Raw genomic sequence first — 20,127 nt, 5'->3', positions numbered from 1 at the left:
CTCACGTTTAACTGCAGATATAGTCATCCATAAATTATTTGTATGTGTCTTCTGCAGCTTCATTGTCTTACAAATCAAAACCCAGGAGGATCTGCTGAGAGTTTTTTGACATGAGGCAGGATGTCTATTGGACTTTTTTGTTGTTCATCCATGACATGAAAATAGGCTAGAATGCCATCTAGAGGTCTGTATCTAATTATGTATCTGAGGCATAATATGGCATGTCATGTTAAGTGAAATCACATTTAATCAAGGCTAAGATGTGGAAATTACAATTTCCTTGAGCTGTGTTTTTTTTCATAGAAAATTAATTCATCCTGCACTAGTTCCTCGTTCATGAATGATGTCTTCACAGGGTCCCTTTCAGTGGCGATTCTCCATGGAGAAGCACTAAGACCATATTGACCTACATTACTTCATGTATTTTCAGTATGAAGTATGTCTTTAACTATTCTTATTTGCTGTGACTCAACATCCATAATCCCTTTTTGTAGGTTGAATTGATGACGTGCTTCATTCATTCATCTCTCCGTCGCTGGATGATTTCCGTAGGCAGAATGCTATTAGTGTGTAAACAAGGTGAGCCGGGGAAGTCACATGACTCACAGGATTTCACAGGCTGCCATTGTGCTACATTTGCCTTTTTTGTATAATTTTACAGGCATTTCACACCAAGCTTTCTAATACTCTATCATTACTGGAAATTGAAATTTAAAACATGACTTTCTTGAAATGTGTAAAAGCACCAGTATTAACTTGTCCTGTGTGGATCCGTATTGGTGGGAAAAAAAGGTAAAGACACGATTTGCTCTGACACAGTGCTGGCCTGGTTGGTTTAATGACATTTTAAGAACTTCATCTGAATATCCCGTTGAGCCTAATGACGGATACATCTTTTCCCCCCCGGAGCTAAAGTCCTGTCTCTGTGGGCACCAACTGATAGCAGGTAGACTTTGCCCTGAAGGGAAAGCAACACTACAGGAAATGCAGCAGGGCAGATTCCTGGCCGTCACAGCACAGGTAAGACACTTTGTAATAGATTAGAGCTGCAATGAATTGATTTATGTGAACATACCTAAGTGAAACAGCAATTGATCACTTGTTGAGGACTTGAAAAACACGAGGGGTACTTTTGAAAGGGTTTCATTCACCACTGTATCCTGTCTGTCGCTGGTTTTAGTTTGGGGACTTGACTTGAAGCTGAAGTCAGAAGTCAATGTGGCTTTAGATGGTATATCACTGAGTTTAAAGGCTTTACTATTTAATGATATTACAGGAAGTGTACATTGTTGATCACATCATAGATAGTTTGTATTCAGTGCTGATGTTTATTTGAAACTGCTGATTGTAGCTAATTATAACTTAATTTCTCTAATGATTATTGCAGCACCAGGGACCTTAAAGGGAATCCATTACTCTCATGTCCTCACTATATATAAAATACAATCCCTGAATTAACTGTCTGTCTGTCCTTCTTGATGGGAACTGTATTTCCTGTGAGATCAATTAACCACAACCTATTTGGCCACAGCTCTTTTAAAATGGAGGGTTAAGGCCATAATCACAGATCTTAGTCATGGGTTTGTGTGATGCGTCATTTTGTAATTGCCCATTTACACTGATATTGCCTTATTTGCCAATTTACCATCACTGACGAAAGCGCTGTTGCTGTTCAAACGGATCCTTTTGTGTCCCTGCCATGATCACCTTATCTGTATGTCTAGTAGTTTTTCTCTGCCCGCTTTGTGCCTTAATTGATGAAAAGATCAGCAAACTTTTGGTGGAATGGACCAGTCTAATGGCAGCAGCAGTGGTGGTTATGGACCCCGTCCCCCTCCGTACAATCATCAGGATTATGGACAGAGTTCTTACACAGGGATGAGCTATCAGGTTAGTAGCAATATTAGAAACATGTTTAATAGCCTCATAGGAGAAAAGGGATGTCTGAGATAGTGAGCTTTTTTGGATTTAATGTCTAACTATTACTACAGCATGAGCAAAAATCACACACTACCTGCCATTGATCATGCAATCATCATTAAACCTTCGTTTGATTACCCATGGTTTTTATGTTGTTCAAAAGTAGGATTTTGTAGAAGTGTTGTTTGGAACTACCCCTGTTGCTTTTGCTTTGGATGAACCAGGTAGGGAAGGGCAACGTTGCAGTGGTCTCGCCTCCTGGCACCTATGACAACATGGTCCAACCTGACGGAGCTGGAGGCATCCTGCATGATGGTGAAGCTCCACCTGACTACTCTTATGGCTTAGAGGATAGCAGCTTCAGTGATGCTGCTGTGCGAAGAGGTAAGGGCTAGAAGAAGGGAGAAATGGGCAGAACAGAAAGTGAGAGAAACTAAATGTGTTTTTGTTTGCATGGTCAGAGCTGCAACAATATTTACTCCCTCATTTGCTTTGCAGTGTTTTCTTGAAATTGATTTGAAATGGAAAATTGTTCCCTGATCTCTGCAGCTCTTCACCTCCCACACAAAACAAATTTTAAATTAGAGGATGAAATGTGGGTTTGGTGAAAACGGAACAATTTTGACACAAACCACCCTACCTGCCTGTCTGCTTCACTCTGGCAGATTTTAGTTGTTGTTTCTTTCTCCTGCCCATCTACCTTTCCATCTTTCTTCACTCACTATGTGTCTGTGTCTTTCTTTCTCTGCAGGTTTCATAAGGAAAGTCTACTTGACCCTGATGATTCAGCTGCTTGTGACAGTCGGGATCATCTGTGCTTTTCTTTATTGGTGAGGCACCTTTACACAAGGGAATTTCTTCCAAAAAAGAGATGAAACCATGTCGGGCACCTATCCATCTATCCACATTTAGTGTCACTGTGTAGGCGCACCCAACATCACACAGGAGCACAAACACTACTAGTTATCCCCACATAAACTCTAGCATGCAACCCAGCACTGCCGAAATCATGGCAAATGTGTGAGGTGACACAAGATGGTAGAGAGTAAAAGGGTATTCCTGCCACATAATATTTTTGCTTGCAATAGTCTGAAAGCTTTATATATTTTGTATAATGGATGTGGTAGAACACTGCTACTGTAATTTATTTTCATAAAGTCTATTCAGTGCACAATGCTCTGTCCTCTGTTAATATTTAATAAAATCATTCTACTGCCTCTACCAAATAAATGACTTCTCTATTAAACACTCCCCTCCCTCTCTCCCTTTTTTTTCTTATCGAATAACAGCGACGCTCTCAGGAAATGGACATGGGCCAACTACTGGTTCTCCTACACCATGATGTAAGCTATGAAAAACGTTCAGTTAGGTGGTCTAGACACTAGACGTTTGTGCACCTACAGATTTCCTGTGGGTGAGTTACCTAAATGAAAATGTTGCTCATGGTAATCGATAAAAGTAAATCACAAACTGAATCCCAATCCAAGAAACTGCCAGCTACACTTTGCATAAATCACGCACCCAGTGAATTCACATATTGACACACACAGTGCTTTTTTTTTGTTTGTTTATAGCCTGTTTATTTGCTGTTTTACGATACACACTATATTCTCTGTGAAATAGGGCGGCGGTGATGGTGCTCATCGTGGCCTTGTCCTGCTGTGGCAACCTCCGTCGTCAAGTCCCCCTCAATTTCATTGCCCTGGGCCTGTTTGTGAGTAGATGCAGTACCAGCCAGGCATCAAATTAAACCCCCACCACACCTGCTCTGTTTCACAGTTTTTTTGTCATGTATTTACTTTCCATTTGTCTCTCTCTCTCTCTCTCCCTCTCTGCTTCTCTCTGTCTCTGTCTCAGACTGTGGCAGAGGGCCTGATGCTTGGATCTGTGGCAGTGTGAGTGTTTGTTTCCAAGGATGGATCCCCACCTGATGCTGACTCATTTACACAATAATAACCCTATTTGATTCACATCTGATACCGTGTTGGATGCCAGCAATGAAGCCATCACACCTGATAAGATGTTATCACTGCTGGTTTTCCAAATTAAAAAGCATATGGAATCTGTTTTTTTTTATGGCTGGAGATAAACACCAAAGCATCACAAATAGTTCAAAACCATTTTTTTTCTGTACCAGCGCCTGTGTAAACACAAGTTACCTTTTCCATCTGTGAGACATTTATTTTTCAACAGCTTGTTACAGAAAAGGCATCAGTTGAAGCCTGACTATCAATAAAACATTCAAATTATCATATTTATAGGGCATTGCCATAACTGAAGCTGTAACTGATATGAAATGAACATAGGTGGTGCATTATGCAATGCGAGTCCAGAGGGGGTCCCTGCCACCACGCTAGTTGAGACACATAATACAGACTATTAAATGAAAAAATAGCACTTTTTTTTTTTTTCAAAAAAGTAATGTTTCCCTTTTAGAATAGAACACAACCCTGCTGTTTGTGTATGTGCTCTGCTTGCTGACTAGTTAGACATGATAACATGGGGTGCCTTTCCCGCTGCATATCTGTGTGATATTTGTGTCTGTAGGTTCTTTGATGCCGAAGCAGTTCTGTGGGCTGTGGGGGCAACAGCGCTGGTGTCCTTCGCCTTGACTCTGTTTGCTATGCAGTCAAAGGTAAGATCTGTCACACACTCTGAACTCAATTTGCAGTGCAGCCAAAGGTGAAATTTCATAAACTGCACAGCATTTTCTATACCCTCAGTGGTAAATGTCCATATACTGAGCTGTGTTTCCTGTGCAGTCAGAGGGAACGTGATAAGCTGAGCTGTTGGATAGGTTTTTTCTCATGCAGTGTTTGCTACGTGCAGTCACCAGTGAAGGCTTAAAACGCTGATGGGTTTGCTGTCCAGGCAAAACTATGATTACTGCTAAGATCAGTGTATTTGTCAATCAAGTTAATTCCTTATGTTCAGTGGTGGGACAGAGTTAAATCTCTGGGCTGTCATCAAGCCGACTGAGGCTACTGCCATAAATCTTGAGTTCAGTTTGGTTATTTGTCAAATCCCTTGTCTTCCTTTTTTGTTTGTCTCCTTTCACCATGAACTGTCTAACAAAGCTAACACACTCTGAGATTAATCTTTAAAAGGGCCCTTTTGGGGGCGCAATGGGAGACATGATTCTCCTCCAGCATTTTAAAATTTAAAAGGTAATTACTGGTGCCTTTTGTGCAATGGCTTGCACACATGCTTAAATAAAAGAAAACGCAAAGATTTGCATTCTTGATCTCTCACCATGAGACGTCAAAGTGGTCCATGAAGAAGTTTCTCCACCAAGATAGCGCTACTTTAGTGCTTCAAAAGTGTTAATATTTCTTCCTGATGTCACTTGGTTCATATAAAACAGCTTATTCTTGTGTAAGTGACATTTAAAAGTTGCATTGTCAATATGCACAAGTGAGGAGACCTTTTGAGAATCCCTTCATTGATAATTTGATATGCAACTTCAATAAATGGCTCATTTTCGGGGGAAAAGTAATCATACAGTCAGTGGGGCAAAAAATTAGACAAGTGAAATGCTGTATGTATGTAGGCCAAGTTCAAATTTCATCTGGAGTCATTCTTAATTGCTTCTAAATCCTGTTTGGCATTTCACACATTTTTGCCACTTATTGCATCTGAAGGAGCTGCAGACATCTATTTCTACTGCAGCTAGCAAGTGATTGGCTTGAAGGGTCACACGGTAATTAACTTCCTATGGTCCCATGTACATCTTTTCTTGACAATATGACAATGACTTAAAACAGGTAACTCCCATACAACTGAACAGTTCTAACTGAGGTTACAGGGTCTGTGATATAAATCTTATGTTTCCACATTATGAAATCTGTTCAGAGGAAGCATTTGAAAACTGAAATCATCATTTAGTCTAGCAGGTCATGTGTTGTGTCGTGTCATTTATATACTCCTTTATGTAAATGACATGACTTCCATTTTCCTCCATGCTTTGATGAAGGCCACTGGGCCGAAACATTTGCATGTTTGTTTGTTGACATGGCCTGAATAAACTGGTGGAATTGAGATTAGTGAACTTTGTCTACCTTTTTAACGTTTGGTATTCATTGTTGGAAATATATGACTTGATCATACTGAGAAAATGAATGCTTTCTGCTCGTTATTGAACTGTAGAAAGAAGGCATGTGCATCGGGTTTAAAAAGCCTGCATATAAAGGGGGAATACTATATGAATAGAAAAAGTGGCTGCACCCTCAGCCTATAAAAGATGTAGTTTTATGGGCTGAGTGAGCGGTCACTGCCACAAACACTTTTGGTTTATTTTTTTTATGACTTCACATTCATCTTGTAGATTCCAGCACCTCTTGCTCTGCAGCTCACGCTGTGCGCAGAGCTTTTTGGTCTCTCTCACTGTGATATTAAAGTCATATAGACTGCCTTGCATGTTTAGCTCATAGCTCCTCAGGTGATCAATGTTAGTGATTCTCCTGTAGTAACTCATCTTTCTTTTGCCTATCTGAAAAGGGCATACAGGCCAAAAGGCCACCTCTCCTCCCCTCCTCTGTGCCTGCATTGCACCTTGTTGATTAATGATCCAGCATCATTATATCCAGAATCATTAGGATTTTCATGTGTGCTTTACTGCAATATGTCTTCATCATTTAGTAATCTGCGGCGCTTCACAGCACAGCTGCAGTGCAGATGACCTTGAACGCCCTGCCTTTCATTGCAATGATAAGTGTAAATGAGAGATGTTCTGTCTACAGTTTTCTGTTTGAGAGGCTCATCACATTCAGTGTCTCTCTCTTCTCCCCCCTCTTTCTGGCACCAGTGGGACTTCACCGCAGCAAATGGGAGCCTGTGGGTGTTTGCCTGGACCCTCTTTTCATTTGCATTGCTTTGTGCAATCCTGCGATCACAGGTAGATCAAGGAGCTGCTGTGTTTACACCTGTGTTTGCACTGAGAACAGGTTTAAAATGAATTACAGCGGTGCGCAGTTAGAGGCAGACAGTGCATACAGCCTCATAGCTTTTATCCCCAGGATGTTCTGGCACTGACCTGTGTGCTGAGCTGACTGTAAAGAAGAGACGGTGCACTCTCAATCCTCTCAGGAGTTGCACTGATCTCAGACTGATGCATTTAAATGTACACTGCTGTTTACTGTGACGGCTAGTACCATTAGTGTTTTAGCCTTAGGGAGGGAATTTACAGAAATGAGCTTTTCATTGATTTTAAACTGCCATTTTTACACGACAAATGAACTAGAACGGAAAACAAACCCATGTGCACCCATTATCAGCCTTTACCATCATATTTACCGTACAGAACAACTAGAATGGAAAAAGGAATAAAAGTAGGCTCACTTTTTTAGCTGATTTAAAGGACGAGACTGAATTATTATGTCTGCAGAAAGTGCCCAGTATCAATTTTCAAAGATCGAAAATAAGCATTTCATTTCATTTCATTTGAAGATGGAGGTTTATTTAACTACATGTTACCCCCATTTATGGAGGAAATAATCACAAATCAGAATGAAGTCAATTATGTTGCTGAATGCCTGTGTCTCTGATTCTTTCAACAGTATGTTTACATCGTATACGCCTGCCTTGGAACCTTGCTCTTTTCCTTAGTAAGTACATTCAAACTTTAACGACTCGAAATCAGACTGAAAATGACCTTTTAAAATGAAAGAAACCATCATCAAAAAAGTCTTAATGTCAAGTGAATCTAAGATTTGATCTCGAGGCCGAGTAGTCTGCCTCCATTGTGTGTCACAGTGGTTAGTGTAAAGAGAGACTGTGATGTCCTCGTGCCCTTTAATTTCAATTATGCACCGCTTAACAGCAGTAGGCTTCATTTTCACAGCCACCTCTCTGCGTGCCTCTGGCATTAACAGCAAATGTTGTGACCCATTCCGTCAGCTGGTGGAACAAACTGCCACTGCACACAGATCTGAACAGGCAGCAAGTCGCAACTCACTTTCAGCTGCTCAACTCTGACTACACGATTATTTACATGGGCTATTTATCTGCACAGTCCCCTCTCTCAAAGATAAGAAGTACTGTCCATGTTTCCTTTCAGACTGTTTCTTGTAACCAGCTCTCTGTCTCTTTCATCACACAAACACGCGGCATCCACGCGTCAATGGTGTTGACGCATCTCATCTCTGTCTGTGTCTCTGCAGTACTTGGTGTTTGATACCCAGCTTATCCTGGGTGGGAAACACAGGAGGTATGAAGTCTCTCCCGAGGAGTACGTGTTTGCTGCTCTCAACCTCTATTTGGACATTGTCTCCCTGTTCCTCTTCCTCCTGCAGCTCATCGGCCTCTGCCGCTAAAACTGAACCTCCATGAATGGCCTCCCTTAAGAAACTCTTTTGACATACATCTAATTTTGAAGCGCATCATGTATCTAGATTCATATGGAATGAAGATTCACGCTGTTAGTTATAAAGACTCTCTATCATGTCTATATATAGACATAGAGGTCTGTGATGTGTCTTAGATAGTTTTTATTGTTAAATGTCAGGATTAATGTTATTATGCTGTGGGCAAAATGTGTGCTACTGGAGTTGTCCTATCAAGTATTTCTACCTAGAACTTTTAATTCATGTGCATTTGTTTGGAAACTTTAAAGCAATCAGAAAGAGGCATAAAAAATCAGCCATTGAACTAGTAATTTACAGTAGTATGATACTCTTGTTGAGAAGATCAATTTGTCCTGAAGCTTAAAGATGCTTTTGAAAAAACTGATTCCTGAAACCAAACTAACTCCATTAAAAGACAGAACCTGTCGGCCTTCACACTCCCATGAAACCAGGCGGGTGATCTGTTGTTTTTTTCTCTCCAAAATATGTTGTTTGCTCAGAATGTAGGCATCTCAGCGACCACTGAAAACACACATTAAAACTCAACACATAGTTTATTGGCATCACACAAACATTTTTCATATAAAGAGGGAATGTATCAAGTATAGACTATGAAAGTGCAAACAGCATTTCAAGGATTAGTTGCTTTACAATAGAAAATCTCAATGAGTTACAAAATGTTATATGCCATTTTAAAATAAATCACCTGGACATTAGAGGTGAAATATGGAGGAAGTACAAATTCCATTTAGACTTCTACCCATTTCATGCACAGCATACTGTTACAAAGAAAGGGCAACATACAGTATCTTATCTTCTCTGTTTAACCCACTTATATTAAGCAAGTCCAACAAAGTTAGCTCCACTTACCATATGGCACTCACAGTTTTACAACTTCAAGACACTTGTCAAAGCAATCACTATCTTTAGATTTAATGTGGCCTATACAGGTCTGCTGGAAAAAGAAGGTACTTTACTTCAGACATTAGTTTGTACAACAACATAATTAAGTCTTAATGGTAAATCACTGATCGTTTTGTTTTGTTTCATTTCATATTGGTTATTCACAATCCATTTTCTTTAATGGACCAATGTTTTTCAAATAAATACCTACTTTTATATTGCAACTTTCCTCCATCTTAGTGTCTTCAGGTAAGATACATGATACACATACAGTAGGTCAACTCATTCCGAAGTCAGTACAGTGATTTTTGTTTTTAAACCACAGAAAACCCAACTGTTTCAAAATGAAGGGACAGGAAGCCCTTCCACACAAAAAGATGAAAAATAAAACCTTTTTTTTTTTTCAAAATATTTGGGAACAAGTATGACATTAACCGTTGCCCATTATACCAAATCATATAAATTCAGGGTTAACCATCAACATAAAACTACTAGAACCAACAAAAAGCCTCATGCTACAAATATTTTGAAAAAAAAATCAAGATCTCATGTTTGCACATTAGACACAGGTGTCTGTTTTGTTTACACTGTATATACTGTGTAATTAGCACTCAGGAAAACGTGTGAAAAAGATTTAAATAATGGTGATTGACATAAAGGCACTGTCCCTCTAACGGCGTAGAGAATCGTTTCAAAGACATGGATATCCCATGTGTTTTGAGATGCAACACACATTCATGAATTCTCCAAGCATTACCCTGCAGCCCGGGACATCTGCAGAGCTCTGAGAAGGCTTTGCTTATATTACACTTAAATAGGACCCAGAGATAAATTACAGTGACTCGGGCTTGATTAATTAATTCACCAAAGTCTGAATGCGATTGCCTGATTACCTCTTTCACTGGTCTTTCCCGCAGCGTATAAACAAGACTACTCGCTGTCTACTTAGTCTGTCACGCGCCACATTTAGCTGCAGTACTCAAACATTCATTTAAACAAGCTACAATGCAGCTGGAAATGAAACTGAGCAGCCCCTCTGGGCCCGTCTGTTTTGTTGTTTTTGAAGATCAGCAGACATTTCACATTGAAAATGTGTAAGGATTGAGGCTTAGAGAATAACCATCACCAAGTCAATTTTGAAATGTTTTCTAGCAGGCCACCAACTTTTCATTTGAATAATGAATCTAAACAGTTTTGTGTGAATGTTTCACTTAATAAAGTACACAACCATTATGGTCTTACACTACAGATTTACACAGCACACTAAAGCTTTGAGATAAGAGAGATTTTGAAAATATCACTCAGCCGCAATCTAAATATATGGCTAGAGAGACTTGCACGTTTTAAGTTTAGCTGAATTGTTGAGATTGTAATAAGTAGGCACAATTTGCTTTGAAGAATCCACTTGGTGACTGCAAACTGTGCTTTTGCTAGTCAGTGTTTGGCACCTTTAAAGTAGGCTGATCTGGACAAGAGCAAGAAATACCTCCCAGCCTGTATCCCACAGATTGAATATTGGAACAAAATATTGATCTGTGCATATGTACAGTTGAAAACCCCCCTCAGACCTGATTCAGACACATACAGTAGGCTTTTACTCCAGTGGAAAAAAGATAATACTTGCACTAGGCTAAAGTCTCTTATATCCTCTAAAAATGATTTCAGAAAAGGCAACATATTCATATTTCTATCAGCACAGAATCATTTTAGGAAGTAAATCTTTCAAAGTTTTTTAACAAATGTAATATCTCCTTCAGTTAGTGCTTTCTTTTCAGGAGGGCTGTTTTTGGGGGGTCTGACAATACAGTAAACGCAGGAAACTGATCTGACTGCAATGCCAGACTGAGGCTAAGAATCTAAAACTTCTTCCCCCACTTTCCAACCCAGTACAAACTGACACATTCTTCATTCTGTATACATTCCACCTAATAGCCACTACACATATTCCTTAACTCTATGTAATTTTCACACTATAATGGTTTTTGGCCTTTCCAAAAAAAAAAAAAAAAAAAAAAAACACCTCCCATCTCAGCCAATCACTTTATACCAAGTGCACTTGCTCCTCCCATTCAGAGGAGCTGGTGCTGGGCAGCTGGTCGGATATAGAGTCACATTGTGGCGTGTCGACGTGGCAGACCTTTGAGCCTCCCCGTTCGGCGCGGTCTCCACTTGTGTCAAGGGTGGCCACGTAAGATAGCGGCATGGTGTCCAGCCCTACTAGATCTAACTCAGTCGGCCTCTCTGCGACAGCACACTCCTTCTCCTCCTTCTCACTCAGTCTCTGAGTGAAACCCACATCTGCCATCCCCTCCTGAGGCTTCCTGGTTTCAGGCAGGACGGCCTCGCCTTTCTCATCATCATGCAGGCACCCTCCTCCGCCTGCATGCAGTGCACCAAGGCTTGAGTCGTTGTTGGAGGAGGTTGAGGGGACGAGGGTGATACCTTGAGGATTCATATCGTGGAACCAAGCCATGATGTTGCCCAGCAGGTTAGCATTTGCTGCTAAAGTAGAGGAAGAGGATGGATCGTGGCTGCCGCAAGTGGTTGAATCTATCGTGTCACTGGAAGAAGAGAAGATGCCTGTTGAAGAGTTGCTGCCACCTGGAGCCACTGGTATTGGCACAGAAGAGCCGTATGCCCGGTGGAGACTGTCACCATGCTGTGCAGAGGCAGGAACAGCAGTGGCAGAGTACTGGCTGTTGATGTTGCCAAGTCTGGCCAAGTTATCGCCCAGCTCCAGCAGTTCTGAGCTGCTTAGGGAAGCTCTGGGGAGGACCCCTACACCAGGAGCACTCTGTTCAAGCCTAGAAGGCAGGGATGTGCCGATTGCGCCTAGTGAGGCTTCATTGGCAAGGACGTCATGATTGGACCCGCTCCCTAACATCCCTGAGTCCTGGAGTGACAGCTGAATGGCCAGTAGAATGTTAGGGTCATCGTCATCCAAAGAACCTAGACCCTGCAAGAAAATACAGGATATACAGTGTTAGTGATGACGGCCAAACAAGTGTCATCCAGTGATAGACCACCAGCAGTTTCCAAGTCCAACCTGCACCACCTATTGGCAAGACAAGTAAAAGAAGTAGCAGGTTCGAGCTGCAGATGACACCAAAGGTAAGACCGTAAGAATCATCAAAATCTTTTCCTGTAGTCCTTTTTTACACTTAGACTACAACTAGAAAACATCAGTCAGTTGGATTGTTTAGTCTTATTCCCCCGAAATTTTCCCTCTGGGTTCAATCTTTTATCTTTTGTATAATTTAACAGTGTACAAACTTACAGTAAGTAGAAGTGCATTAGACCTTTTAAGAAAACCAGCTTTTTATCGCAGCATTATCAAGCCACAATGACTATAAGAGAATAAAAAACTACAGAAATCAATTCAGCAAGATTAATGTTGTACTTTTTAGATTAAGTCTCACAGGCTGAAAATGGTTACTCACCATCAGATGACCTTGTCTACGTCCACCTCCACCGTCCTGTGTGTCTTTGGAGAAAAAGACATTAGACTGAATCTTTAGAGCAGCACTTGGATTGCAATTAAACGCTGATAATTACTACTTTTAGGAAAGTCATCTTCATTTTAGTGAAAACTGCAAAATGATGATCAAGTAATAGCACGACAGTGTATGCCTTCAGCGTTTTCCCAGGATATTCACTAATTCAGTATCTTCTGAAATCAATTATTCCTTCTTGGCACATGGGAACCTTTTAGCTGGCTTCAAACCTGCAGAATCTGTCCATCTTTCATCCACACAGCCAAAAACAAAGCAGCACTGTGATGTACAAGACTGATGAATTAGAAATATTGGCATGTTTAATTTGAGCAGTTGCAATATTCCAAAGTTTGGCCCAGTACCCTTATGACAAATCAGTGGGTCAAAAAGTTAGGGAGGATGACTGGATCAATGTAGTTTAAATTAATGTATAATGTATATGCATTGTTGTAGATAGTATACAGCTTGACTGATGCAGTTGAGGGAGAATACAGTGCGTCCACTGCTGTACCTAAAATACTGTCGCTGAGGTCATCAGGGTCGGGTGTGTTGCTACGAAGGCTGGACATGTCGCCTCGCCTCCGCTGCCTATGTCTCCTTCTGTACTGGAACTCTGCGTACTCCTTAAAACAACCACACACACACACAAAAAACCCACATCAACAATAAATACCAAGTTTAAATTCCTTTCTATTGCCTAATTTCAACAAATGCTCAAATCCTGCAGTGTATCCAGTCATAATGTCCTCAACTTCATCATATCGCTTTCTCGCCAGAAAAAAAAAAGTTACTATGTAGGGCTGATCTGGAGGTACAGTTTTTCAGTTTCCTTGATTCATGTAATAGTTTTTTGTAGGAAACATTTAATTGTTTAATTTGTGGACTTTCAATGTGGTCCGGGTCTTCTGTTCCTGGATAGATCAGCGCTTGATTCAAACCCTTTCATCTCAAGACCAAGCCTTCAATCATTAGTTTGAAATTCAGCCTCATGTACAAAACAGAGTTAATACCAATTTTGATCTTAAGCATGACTTACGCAGAAAACCATGTATAAGTAGTTATTAATAAAATCTTGCTTTCACGTGGAAATGATCTCATCTCTAAGCAAAGTCTAGACTTGACGTAAGTGATCCTGCTGCTTATGGACAGGTGTTACAGTTTGGGACATGTATGCGTCCAAAGATGTTGTGAACTTTAAGCATTAACTTTATGAACAATGTGATAGGAAATATCATATAATAATATTATAATATAAAGGCGTCGACCCTCTATTTAATCCGCTGAATAATATGCGTTGCCTGGTGTGAGCTTGTCTTCCAAAAAGTTAGCTTTTCTCTTTTGGCCTATGGCTATTTCTAACAAAACCCTCATTTGTGCTAGCATTATAAAAGAGTAAATCACTGATTATAACGCAGATGCTGTCAATTTTATGATAATTTGAGATTTATAGATCTGTAGAAGTTAAGAATGGGCTTCTTAGAACCTGCGTATGCAAGGATGGTTATGAATAGAACATAAGCACACTGTCAGAAATTATCTTAAGACAAAGAACATTTTTATATATGAGCCCTAGATGTTTGAAAATACTACACGTGTGGACTAATCTAAAAAAGCAATCAGAATACTGTATCAAACATGAAATTAATAATTATAATTAAAAGTAATGTAAATAAAATATGTATTTACTACTTCACAAGTTTTACAAACACTAGTCAAAATCAATATTTGGTCCAGGTTTATGAAAAAGGGCACAAAATAATGTAACACCCAATAATTAACTAGCCTGAAAGCAGTCTTACTATATATTATATATACTATATATACTATACTGTATGTTCTCTGCATTGGAGTTAGAGAGACTAGAGGGTGACAAAGGAATGTATTTTCATTCCTATCCCATCCCACGTTGGGCACGTTGTTGCTCAGGAGTTTAAATTACGTAAAATCAATTAACACAGACTATTTTCACAAAAATTTAATTTACACAGTGTAGTGTTGTTTTTAATGACAGGACCCATGTGTGTGTGATGGTTACTTGTAAAAATTCAACGATGCTGATAACAATGACTGATATGTCAAGTTACGGACATCCAATGTTTACAATTAAACTAAATTTTGAATGAGGTATATACTGTACCCAGTATATGCTTCATATATAGTCTTGTGTCATCTTTGTTAAACTTGGGGTTCTGCTTCAATCAGATGGTACTTGTAGTGGTCAATTGCAAACTGAATGTAAATTTCAATGCCACTGCCAACCTACAGTACATAAGCTAGCATGGCTTCTCTATAATTTGGTTGTAGACCAGCATGAAAAGGTTACACATACTGAACTCCCCTCCCCCATGCAATTTCAGAGACATCGCCCATACCAAATTTGCATTTCTGCATATCAAGACCTCGGGAAATAATCAACTGCATTCTCCATTCAGTAATTTCATATATTTGCAAAAGTCATTCATATAATTCATTGATTCATATAATCAAAAATCCTGTCACCCAAACTCTGTCTTTCATGTTTCAAGCGCTCTAAAAATAGCCCACTATGAAGGAATCTGCAGGCATTGTAAGAACCATGGAACGGACCATCTGTAGCTGTGCCTGTGGGGCAGTGTCATCAGGCTTTGATTATCACTATGGTGTTCCCATTACCTACTGCCGCTGAGAGAAAGAGGCTCTTAATTAGCCTTTTTTATAAGAATGGCTTGGTGTTCAGTATCTGGTAGCAACTTTTACTGTAAACTTCCTCACAGATATGCGTGGTTGAAAACGACAGGCTTGCTTGTTTGTTATTTAAATCCTGTTGGAGAAAAGGAGGTGGAGGCGAGTGTCTCGCCTGAGTTTTACATTGATAATTTGTTCTTTTGAAGGTAAGCCACATCTTTGTAGCATGCACATAGCTTAATTAAATCTTTTCTTGTGGCTTGTATACTACATTTGTTTGAAGGATCAACAGCGTTATAGCACAGTGCAGTAAACAAATAAATACACATTAAAGTCTGACAGATGATAGTCAGCAAAGGCTTCCTTCTAATTAACAGTATGGCAAAAATAAACTTCCACTTATTTCTCATGTGGAACAGCAGAGAGGGGTGCTGTCAAAATCCTGTTTAAAAAGGCAGATAATCTTTAATAATCATGTCATGAGGCTACAAACAGCAAATCTGCCTGGATCATATAAAAAACTGATTTACCATGTACTTCATACAAGATAATTTCACATTTTATGATAAGCAGAATGCTAAATTAAAAAAAAACACAGGAACTCATCCTCAGGCTACATCCACAAAACAAAAGTTTTAAAACGAACGCCGTCCACACCTGCGTTTTAGCTGCATCTCCAAATTGATCTCCATCTTAATTAAAACAATGAAACGAAACAAAAATGCACATCAAGTTGCCATTCATGTACACTGGGCATGTGCATGCCGATGTAAAAAGGAAGCAGAATGTCCACTCTGCAGCTGCAGAAGATTTGGCAAGATGTGTGCGCGTTTTCAAATTTCTCCGTTTTACGCCTTAGTCTGGATGAGATGTGCAAACATTGCAAAAGGTCTGCGTTTTAAAACAACAATTTATGTACTACGTTTTGACATCCTTGGCATGAGTTATGTTTGCTAACTTGGTAGCATGCTGCTTTTAGTCTGGAAGCAAAAAAAGAAAGCTAAATTAACACACTGGGCCCAGGTTTGGATAAAATAAATATGTATACATGTAATATATTTGGTAGACCTAAAGAAAAGATTTACAAAGCTTTGCCCATGCCTCACTGCATGGTGCTGAGCAGGCAGAGGATAAGGATTTGCAAAATTAACTTATCAAACTGGCAGACAAGATTGATCCTGTCATTTGTTTTCCTGCCAATAGGAAGTACCCACTTTGTTTATGTGTGTTCTGTGCACAATAATCTGAGGCTTAGGTCTGTTATAAGACTTGCATTTTTTGTTGTGTTTTTAACACTTCAAAAGGAGCCTAAAAAGTGAGGGAGTTGTTGAGCTGATTGAATGTGTTTCCAGAGGAAAAGCCTTTGTTTAAAATCTGTCGCAGTCTAGAAACTAAACAAAAACTAAACAATAATAGACAGCACAGTATACAACAGTATATCGACTTGCTCACCACCGCACCTACTGTGCGCATGCATCAAGCTCTGCAGAAAAAAAGGAGGCAGGTCAATAATCAAACGATTATGTGGCCGACAGTTTTATGAGTGCAGAAGTTAACTACAAACGCCTGTTGCTAATGCGCAATGATCGGGAGCAACCTGCTTAGGTGTTTGCCAGAGTACTGTGCTTTTAATCATTCCAACTGGGTGCACAGGGGAACACTGAACCATCTGGCTTGCTCCAGCGTGTTGAATAACACGGTGATCTCTGGGTCATCATGGTTTGTCAGTGCTGTTACACATCTAAGTCAAATTACAGCAATATTAAAAAGATTTAGATACATACCAACTTTACAAAGAAAAAGGGTATCATGTAGGGCTGCATAATTTAATTATACAATAATCATGATTTATGTTTCTGCAATAAATTAAACCTGATTAGCTGTGATATTAACGGAAGTGCATTACTGCATCAAATCAAGCGCTCCCTACTTACAGATAAAGGTATCTGTGTCGAGCACACTGATTAACCACTTTCAGCCTCAAATGTGGGTGACTGCTGGTGAGAGTGTAATCAAAGTGCATCTAATGTAGGCACAAATCTCTACAGAGAAAGTCTTCATTTGATTTAAACTGATTAGATTTTTACAATTGGTGTTTATTTACAGTATACTATTGGTTTTCTGTCACTTTAACATCAATTCAAAGTGCAATTAAATCACAATCAGAAACATTTTCGTTTTCTGAAAAATCATATGGAATGATGATTAATGAATGTATCTAAATATCTAGTAATACAAATGTGATTATTTTAGGCACAACAGGGCACCTCTAATCTTTTCAGTGATCAGAAATGTAAGATCCCAAATATAAAAATATGCATTTGAGTCTAAATCTGTGTGTGCCAGGCTAATAATACAAAGTGTCAAAAATGTGCAGTTCCAAAAGCACGGCTGACATTTTAACTAACAAGCCTTCACAGAAAAATAACTTGTGGTGTTACCTCAGGTGATGCAAAGCCTAAATATTCCCAGTCCCAGGTTCCGCCAGCAAAACTGCAAGTGAGGAAGAGACGGAGAGATTCTGTCAGTATAGTAGAGAGTATAATTGCTGAAATTTTTATATTCATCTCAAACTATAGTTCTATTATATTAAAAGGACCGTTTTTCATTGTAAAGATTACATTGACACATTTAGTGAGCTGCATGTCTATATGTTACCTGCGCCGGGGGGCATCTGGAGAGTCATTTGGGGCCACTCCCCTGGCTACAGAGGCCAGGAACTCCTGCCTCTTCTGCTGTACCAGACACGCCGCACGGATGATCTTGTGGCGTGGCGTCCGCAGATAAGGCCGGTTAACCTTTTGTGCTAGGTCCTCAGTCACCATCTCCAAGTCAGTCTGAGGACAGAAAAAACTGGCTGGGAGGTTGTTGTTTTTTTGTTTTTTTTGTTTTTTTGGAAACTATGAGCGATATTTAAAGCATGAATACACAATTTCAGCTTTAACTTTGTCTCCTAAAAGAATCTGTTCACAAACTGGGATGTTCAAGGACAAAGTGACTTTAGAAGTAGTCCGACAAGCGAACCTTTTGTAGGGGTACTGTGTACGTATCTACTTGAAAAATATAGAAATTTTGAGATGAATATAAAGATTTCAGCAATTATACTCTACAACTTATACTGACAGAATCTCTCCGTCTCTTCCTCACTTGAAAAATATATACATTTTTCAAGCCTTTAATAAATTGTCAGACTCATGGGAGCCTTGCAACTTCATTTTACACTATTTAAAAGGCCACAACATAAAAGAAAGCAGGTAAGAACATTCCTTATCTTTACCAGCTAAATCATTAATTATATAACTATGGATCTTTGACTAAAAGCTGAGATGTGCAGGTACAACAGGGGCAAATTATGAAGATTGTGAGATAGAAAGCTTTAGTCCCACATCTATAATGGCCCATATAAGACTAGCTCCTGTGAACATTTTTCTTTTTACTCAATAAGTATGACTGAAACCTGCATAAGCTCGTAGATCTCTTTCTTTGTGCTTTTGGGCTCCAAAAAAAACCCATAAGGATAAGAGCACTTGAGGATGCGGCGAGTCTTTAGTAGTTCCAGGACCGCATCTTCAATGAATGTAGTGTCAGGTGGTCCTCCTTCCCCTGGGAAAGAGAAGGAGAGAGAGTCAGATAACAAAATGAGGATCTGCTTTACTTTAGTAGAATACATCCCTTATTCCGGCTTAAATTACTGAAACAGCTAAGCGGATCAGCACAAAATTATGAGAAAGAACAGCTCGATTGTACTAAATGCACTGTACATGCTGTTCTTCTAAATTAATGGCTTAAAGGTAGGGGGACGGCAAGGGATTTGGCTGGCTTTTGGTAAATTCTCAACTTAAAATCTCCTTTTAACATTTGGGTCCAAGTTGAGCATCATGTTCAAATTGTGATCCACTCTTTTGAATACAATATAAACTAGAACTGCCAGCAGTTGTAAGCAGGATCCAAGCCTCCCGGCGCAAGCCGCAAAGCCTGGCCCCACGGAGGGCGTGAAAGTCGGGCCGGGCGGGCCCGTGGAAAATAAACAACCATAGTTATAAATGAAAGGGGCTTGCGTTTATGGAGATCTGAAATTAATGTATGTCTATGGGAGTGTTATTTGAGTTCCAATTAATGGCGCCACCTAGAGGCCGATTGACACCAAATTTCACACAGCTATTCGGGAGTTCGTGCCAGATAAAGACCCAGAGTTTGGTGTAGATCGGCCGTTGAAAACGTAAAATCTACCATGACATCCTGTTTTAGCGTTTGCATAAACATTTGTTAGCTTGTAATTGGGACATTTTTTGGCGGATCAAGATTCCCTCTACAAACTTTTACTGGCTCGGTCCAGAGATCGTCTGTGCCAAGTTTCGTGGCGATCAGACTTGCGGCTTCGGAGGAGTTAATTAAAATATGTTTTCCAGTTTTCCAGATTTAGCGAAATGAAATGTCATCGCACAGAGGCGTGTCCTTTACCATAGGAATCGGCAGCATCCCCCAAACATGTAGACATCTGCTTTATGAATGTGTGATGTAGTGGGCCGTAGTTATGAGGCAAAATGTCATTTGGTTGAAAATCCCACTGAAATTAACAGGATTGTCCGACGGTATTTGAGCTTCGATTATAGCGCCACCTTTTGGCCGAATTGCACCAAATTTTCAGGTGTCATCAGGGGTCCATGTGGAAGAATTTCCCCAAATGTGATGTCAATCGGACTTGTGGTTATGGGGATATAAAATACATGGAAGTCAATGGGCTTTATTTGACGTCTTTAATCTGCAATAACAGCGCCACCTCTGGGCATATTTGGGTGAACTTT

General features: G+C 39.8%; 2 protein-coding genes across 6 annotated transcripts in view; one reads left to right on the top strand and one right to left on the bottom strand.

The window, feature by feature from the left end:
- Window positions 1-920: 920 nt before the first annotated feature.
- On the top strand, window positions 921-8,709 carry zgc:110410 (uncharacterized protein LOC553618 homolog). Of its 5 annotated transcripts, none has more exons than XM_038711954.1 (11): window positions 921-1,020; window positions 1,766-1,890; window positions 2,145-2,304; window positions 2,672-2,750; window positions 3,210-3,263; window positions 3,544-3,634; window positions 3,778-3,815; window positions 4,468-4,555; window positions 6,725-6,814; window positions 7,476-7,523; window positions 8,079-8,709. In XM_038711954.1, exons 2-11 carry the CDS (start codon window positions 1,786-1,788, stop codon window positions 8,229-8,231), a joined length of 906 nt encoding a protein of 301 aa, XP_038567882.1. In that variant the 5' UTR covers window positions 921-1,020; window positions 1,766-1,785; the 3' UTR covers window positions 8,232-8,709. The 5 variants fall into 5 exon arrangements, with proteins under 5 accessions (XP_038567882.1, XP_038567879.1, XP_038567880.1 ...); XM_038711951.1 differs by having other exon boundaries at window positions 940-1,020; window positions 1,725-1,890; XM_038711952.1 differs by having other exon boundaries at window positions 950-1,020; window positions 1,728-1,890.
- An 87-nt stretch (window positions 8,710-8,796) lies between these two features.
- The window catches only part of LOC119897912 (ankyrin repeat and IBR domain-containing protein 1-like), a 42,156-nt gene continuing 30,825 nt past the window's right edge, over window positions 8,797-20,127 (bottom strand). The window contains exons 15-20 of the mRNA XM_038711949.1: window positions 18,780-18,925; window positions 17,981-18,159; window positions 17,764-17,815; window positions 13,170-13,281; window positions 12,605-12,648; window positions 8,797-12,120 (exon numbers count right to left, since the gene is read on the bottom strand). Of these exons, the coding sequence (XP_038567877.1) occupies window positions 11,206-12,120; window positions 12,605-12,648; window positions 13,170-13,281; window positions 17,764-17,815; window positions 17,981-18,159; window positions 18,780-18,925 (1,448 nt within the window). The 3' untranslated portion in view covers window positions 8,797-11,205. The remainder of the gene's footprint in view (window positions 12,121-12,604; window positions 12,649-13,169; window positions 13,282-17,763; window positions 17,816-17,980; window positions 18,160-18,779; window positions 18,926-20,127) is intronic.

The sequence above is a fragment of the Micropterus salmoides genome, unplaced genomic scaffold, assembly GCF_014851395.1.
Source record: "Micropterus salmoides isolate LMB-PRFRI ecotype aquatic unplaced genomic scaffold, ASM1485139v1 Ms_hic_scaffold_11, whole genome shotgun sequence".
NCBI lineage: Eukaryota > Metazoa > Chordata > Actinopteri > Centrarchiformes > Centrarchidae > Micropterus > Micropterus salmoides.
Note: the sequence above shows the minus strand (reverse complement) of the source record. Positions and strands in the feature narration are given on the sequence as shown.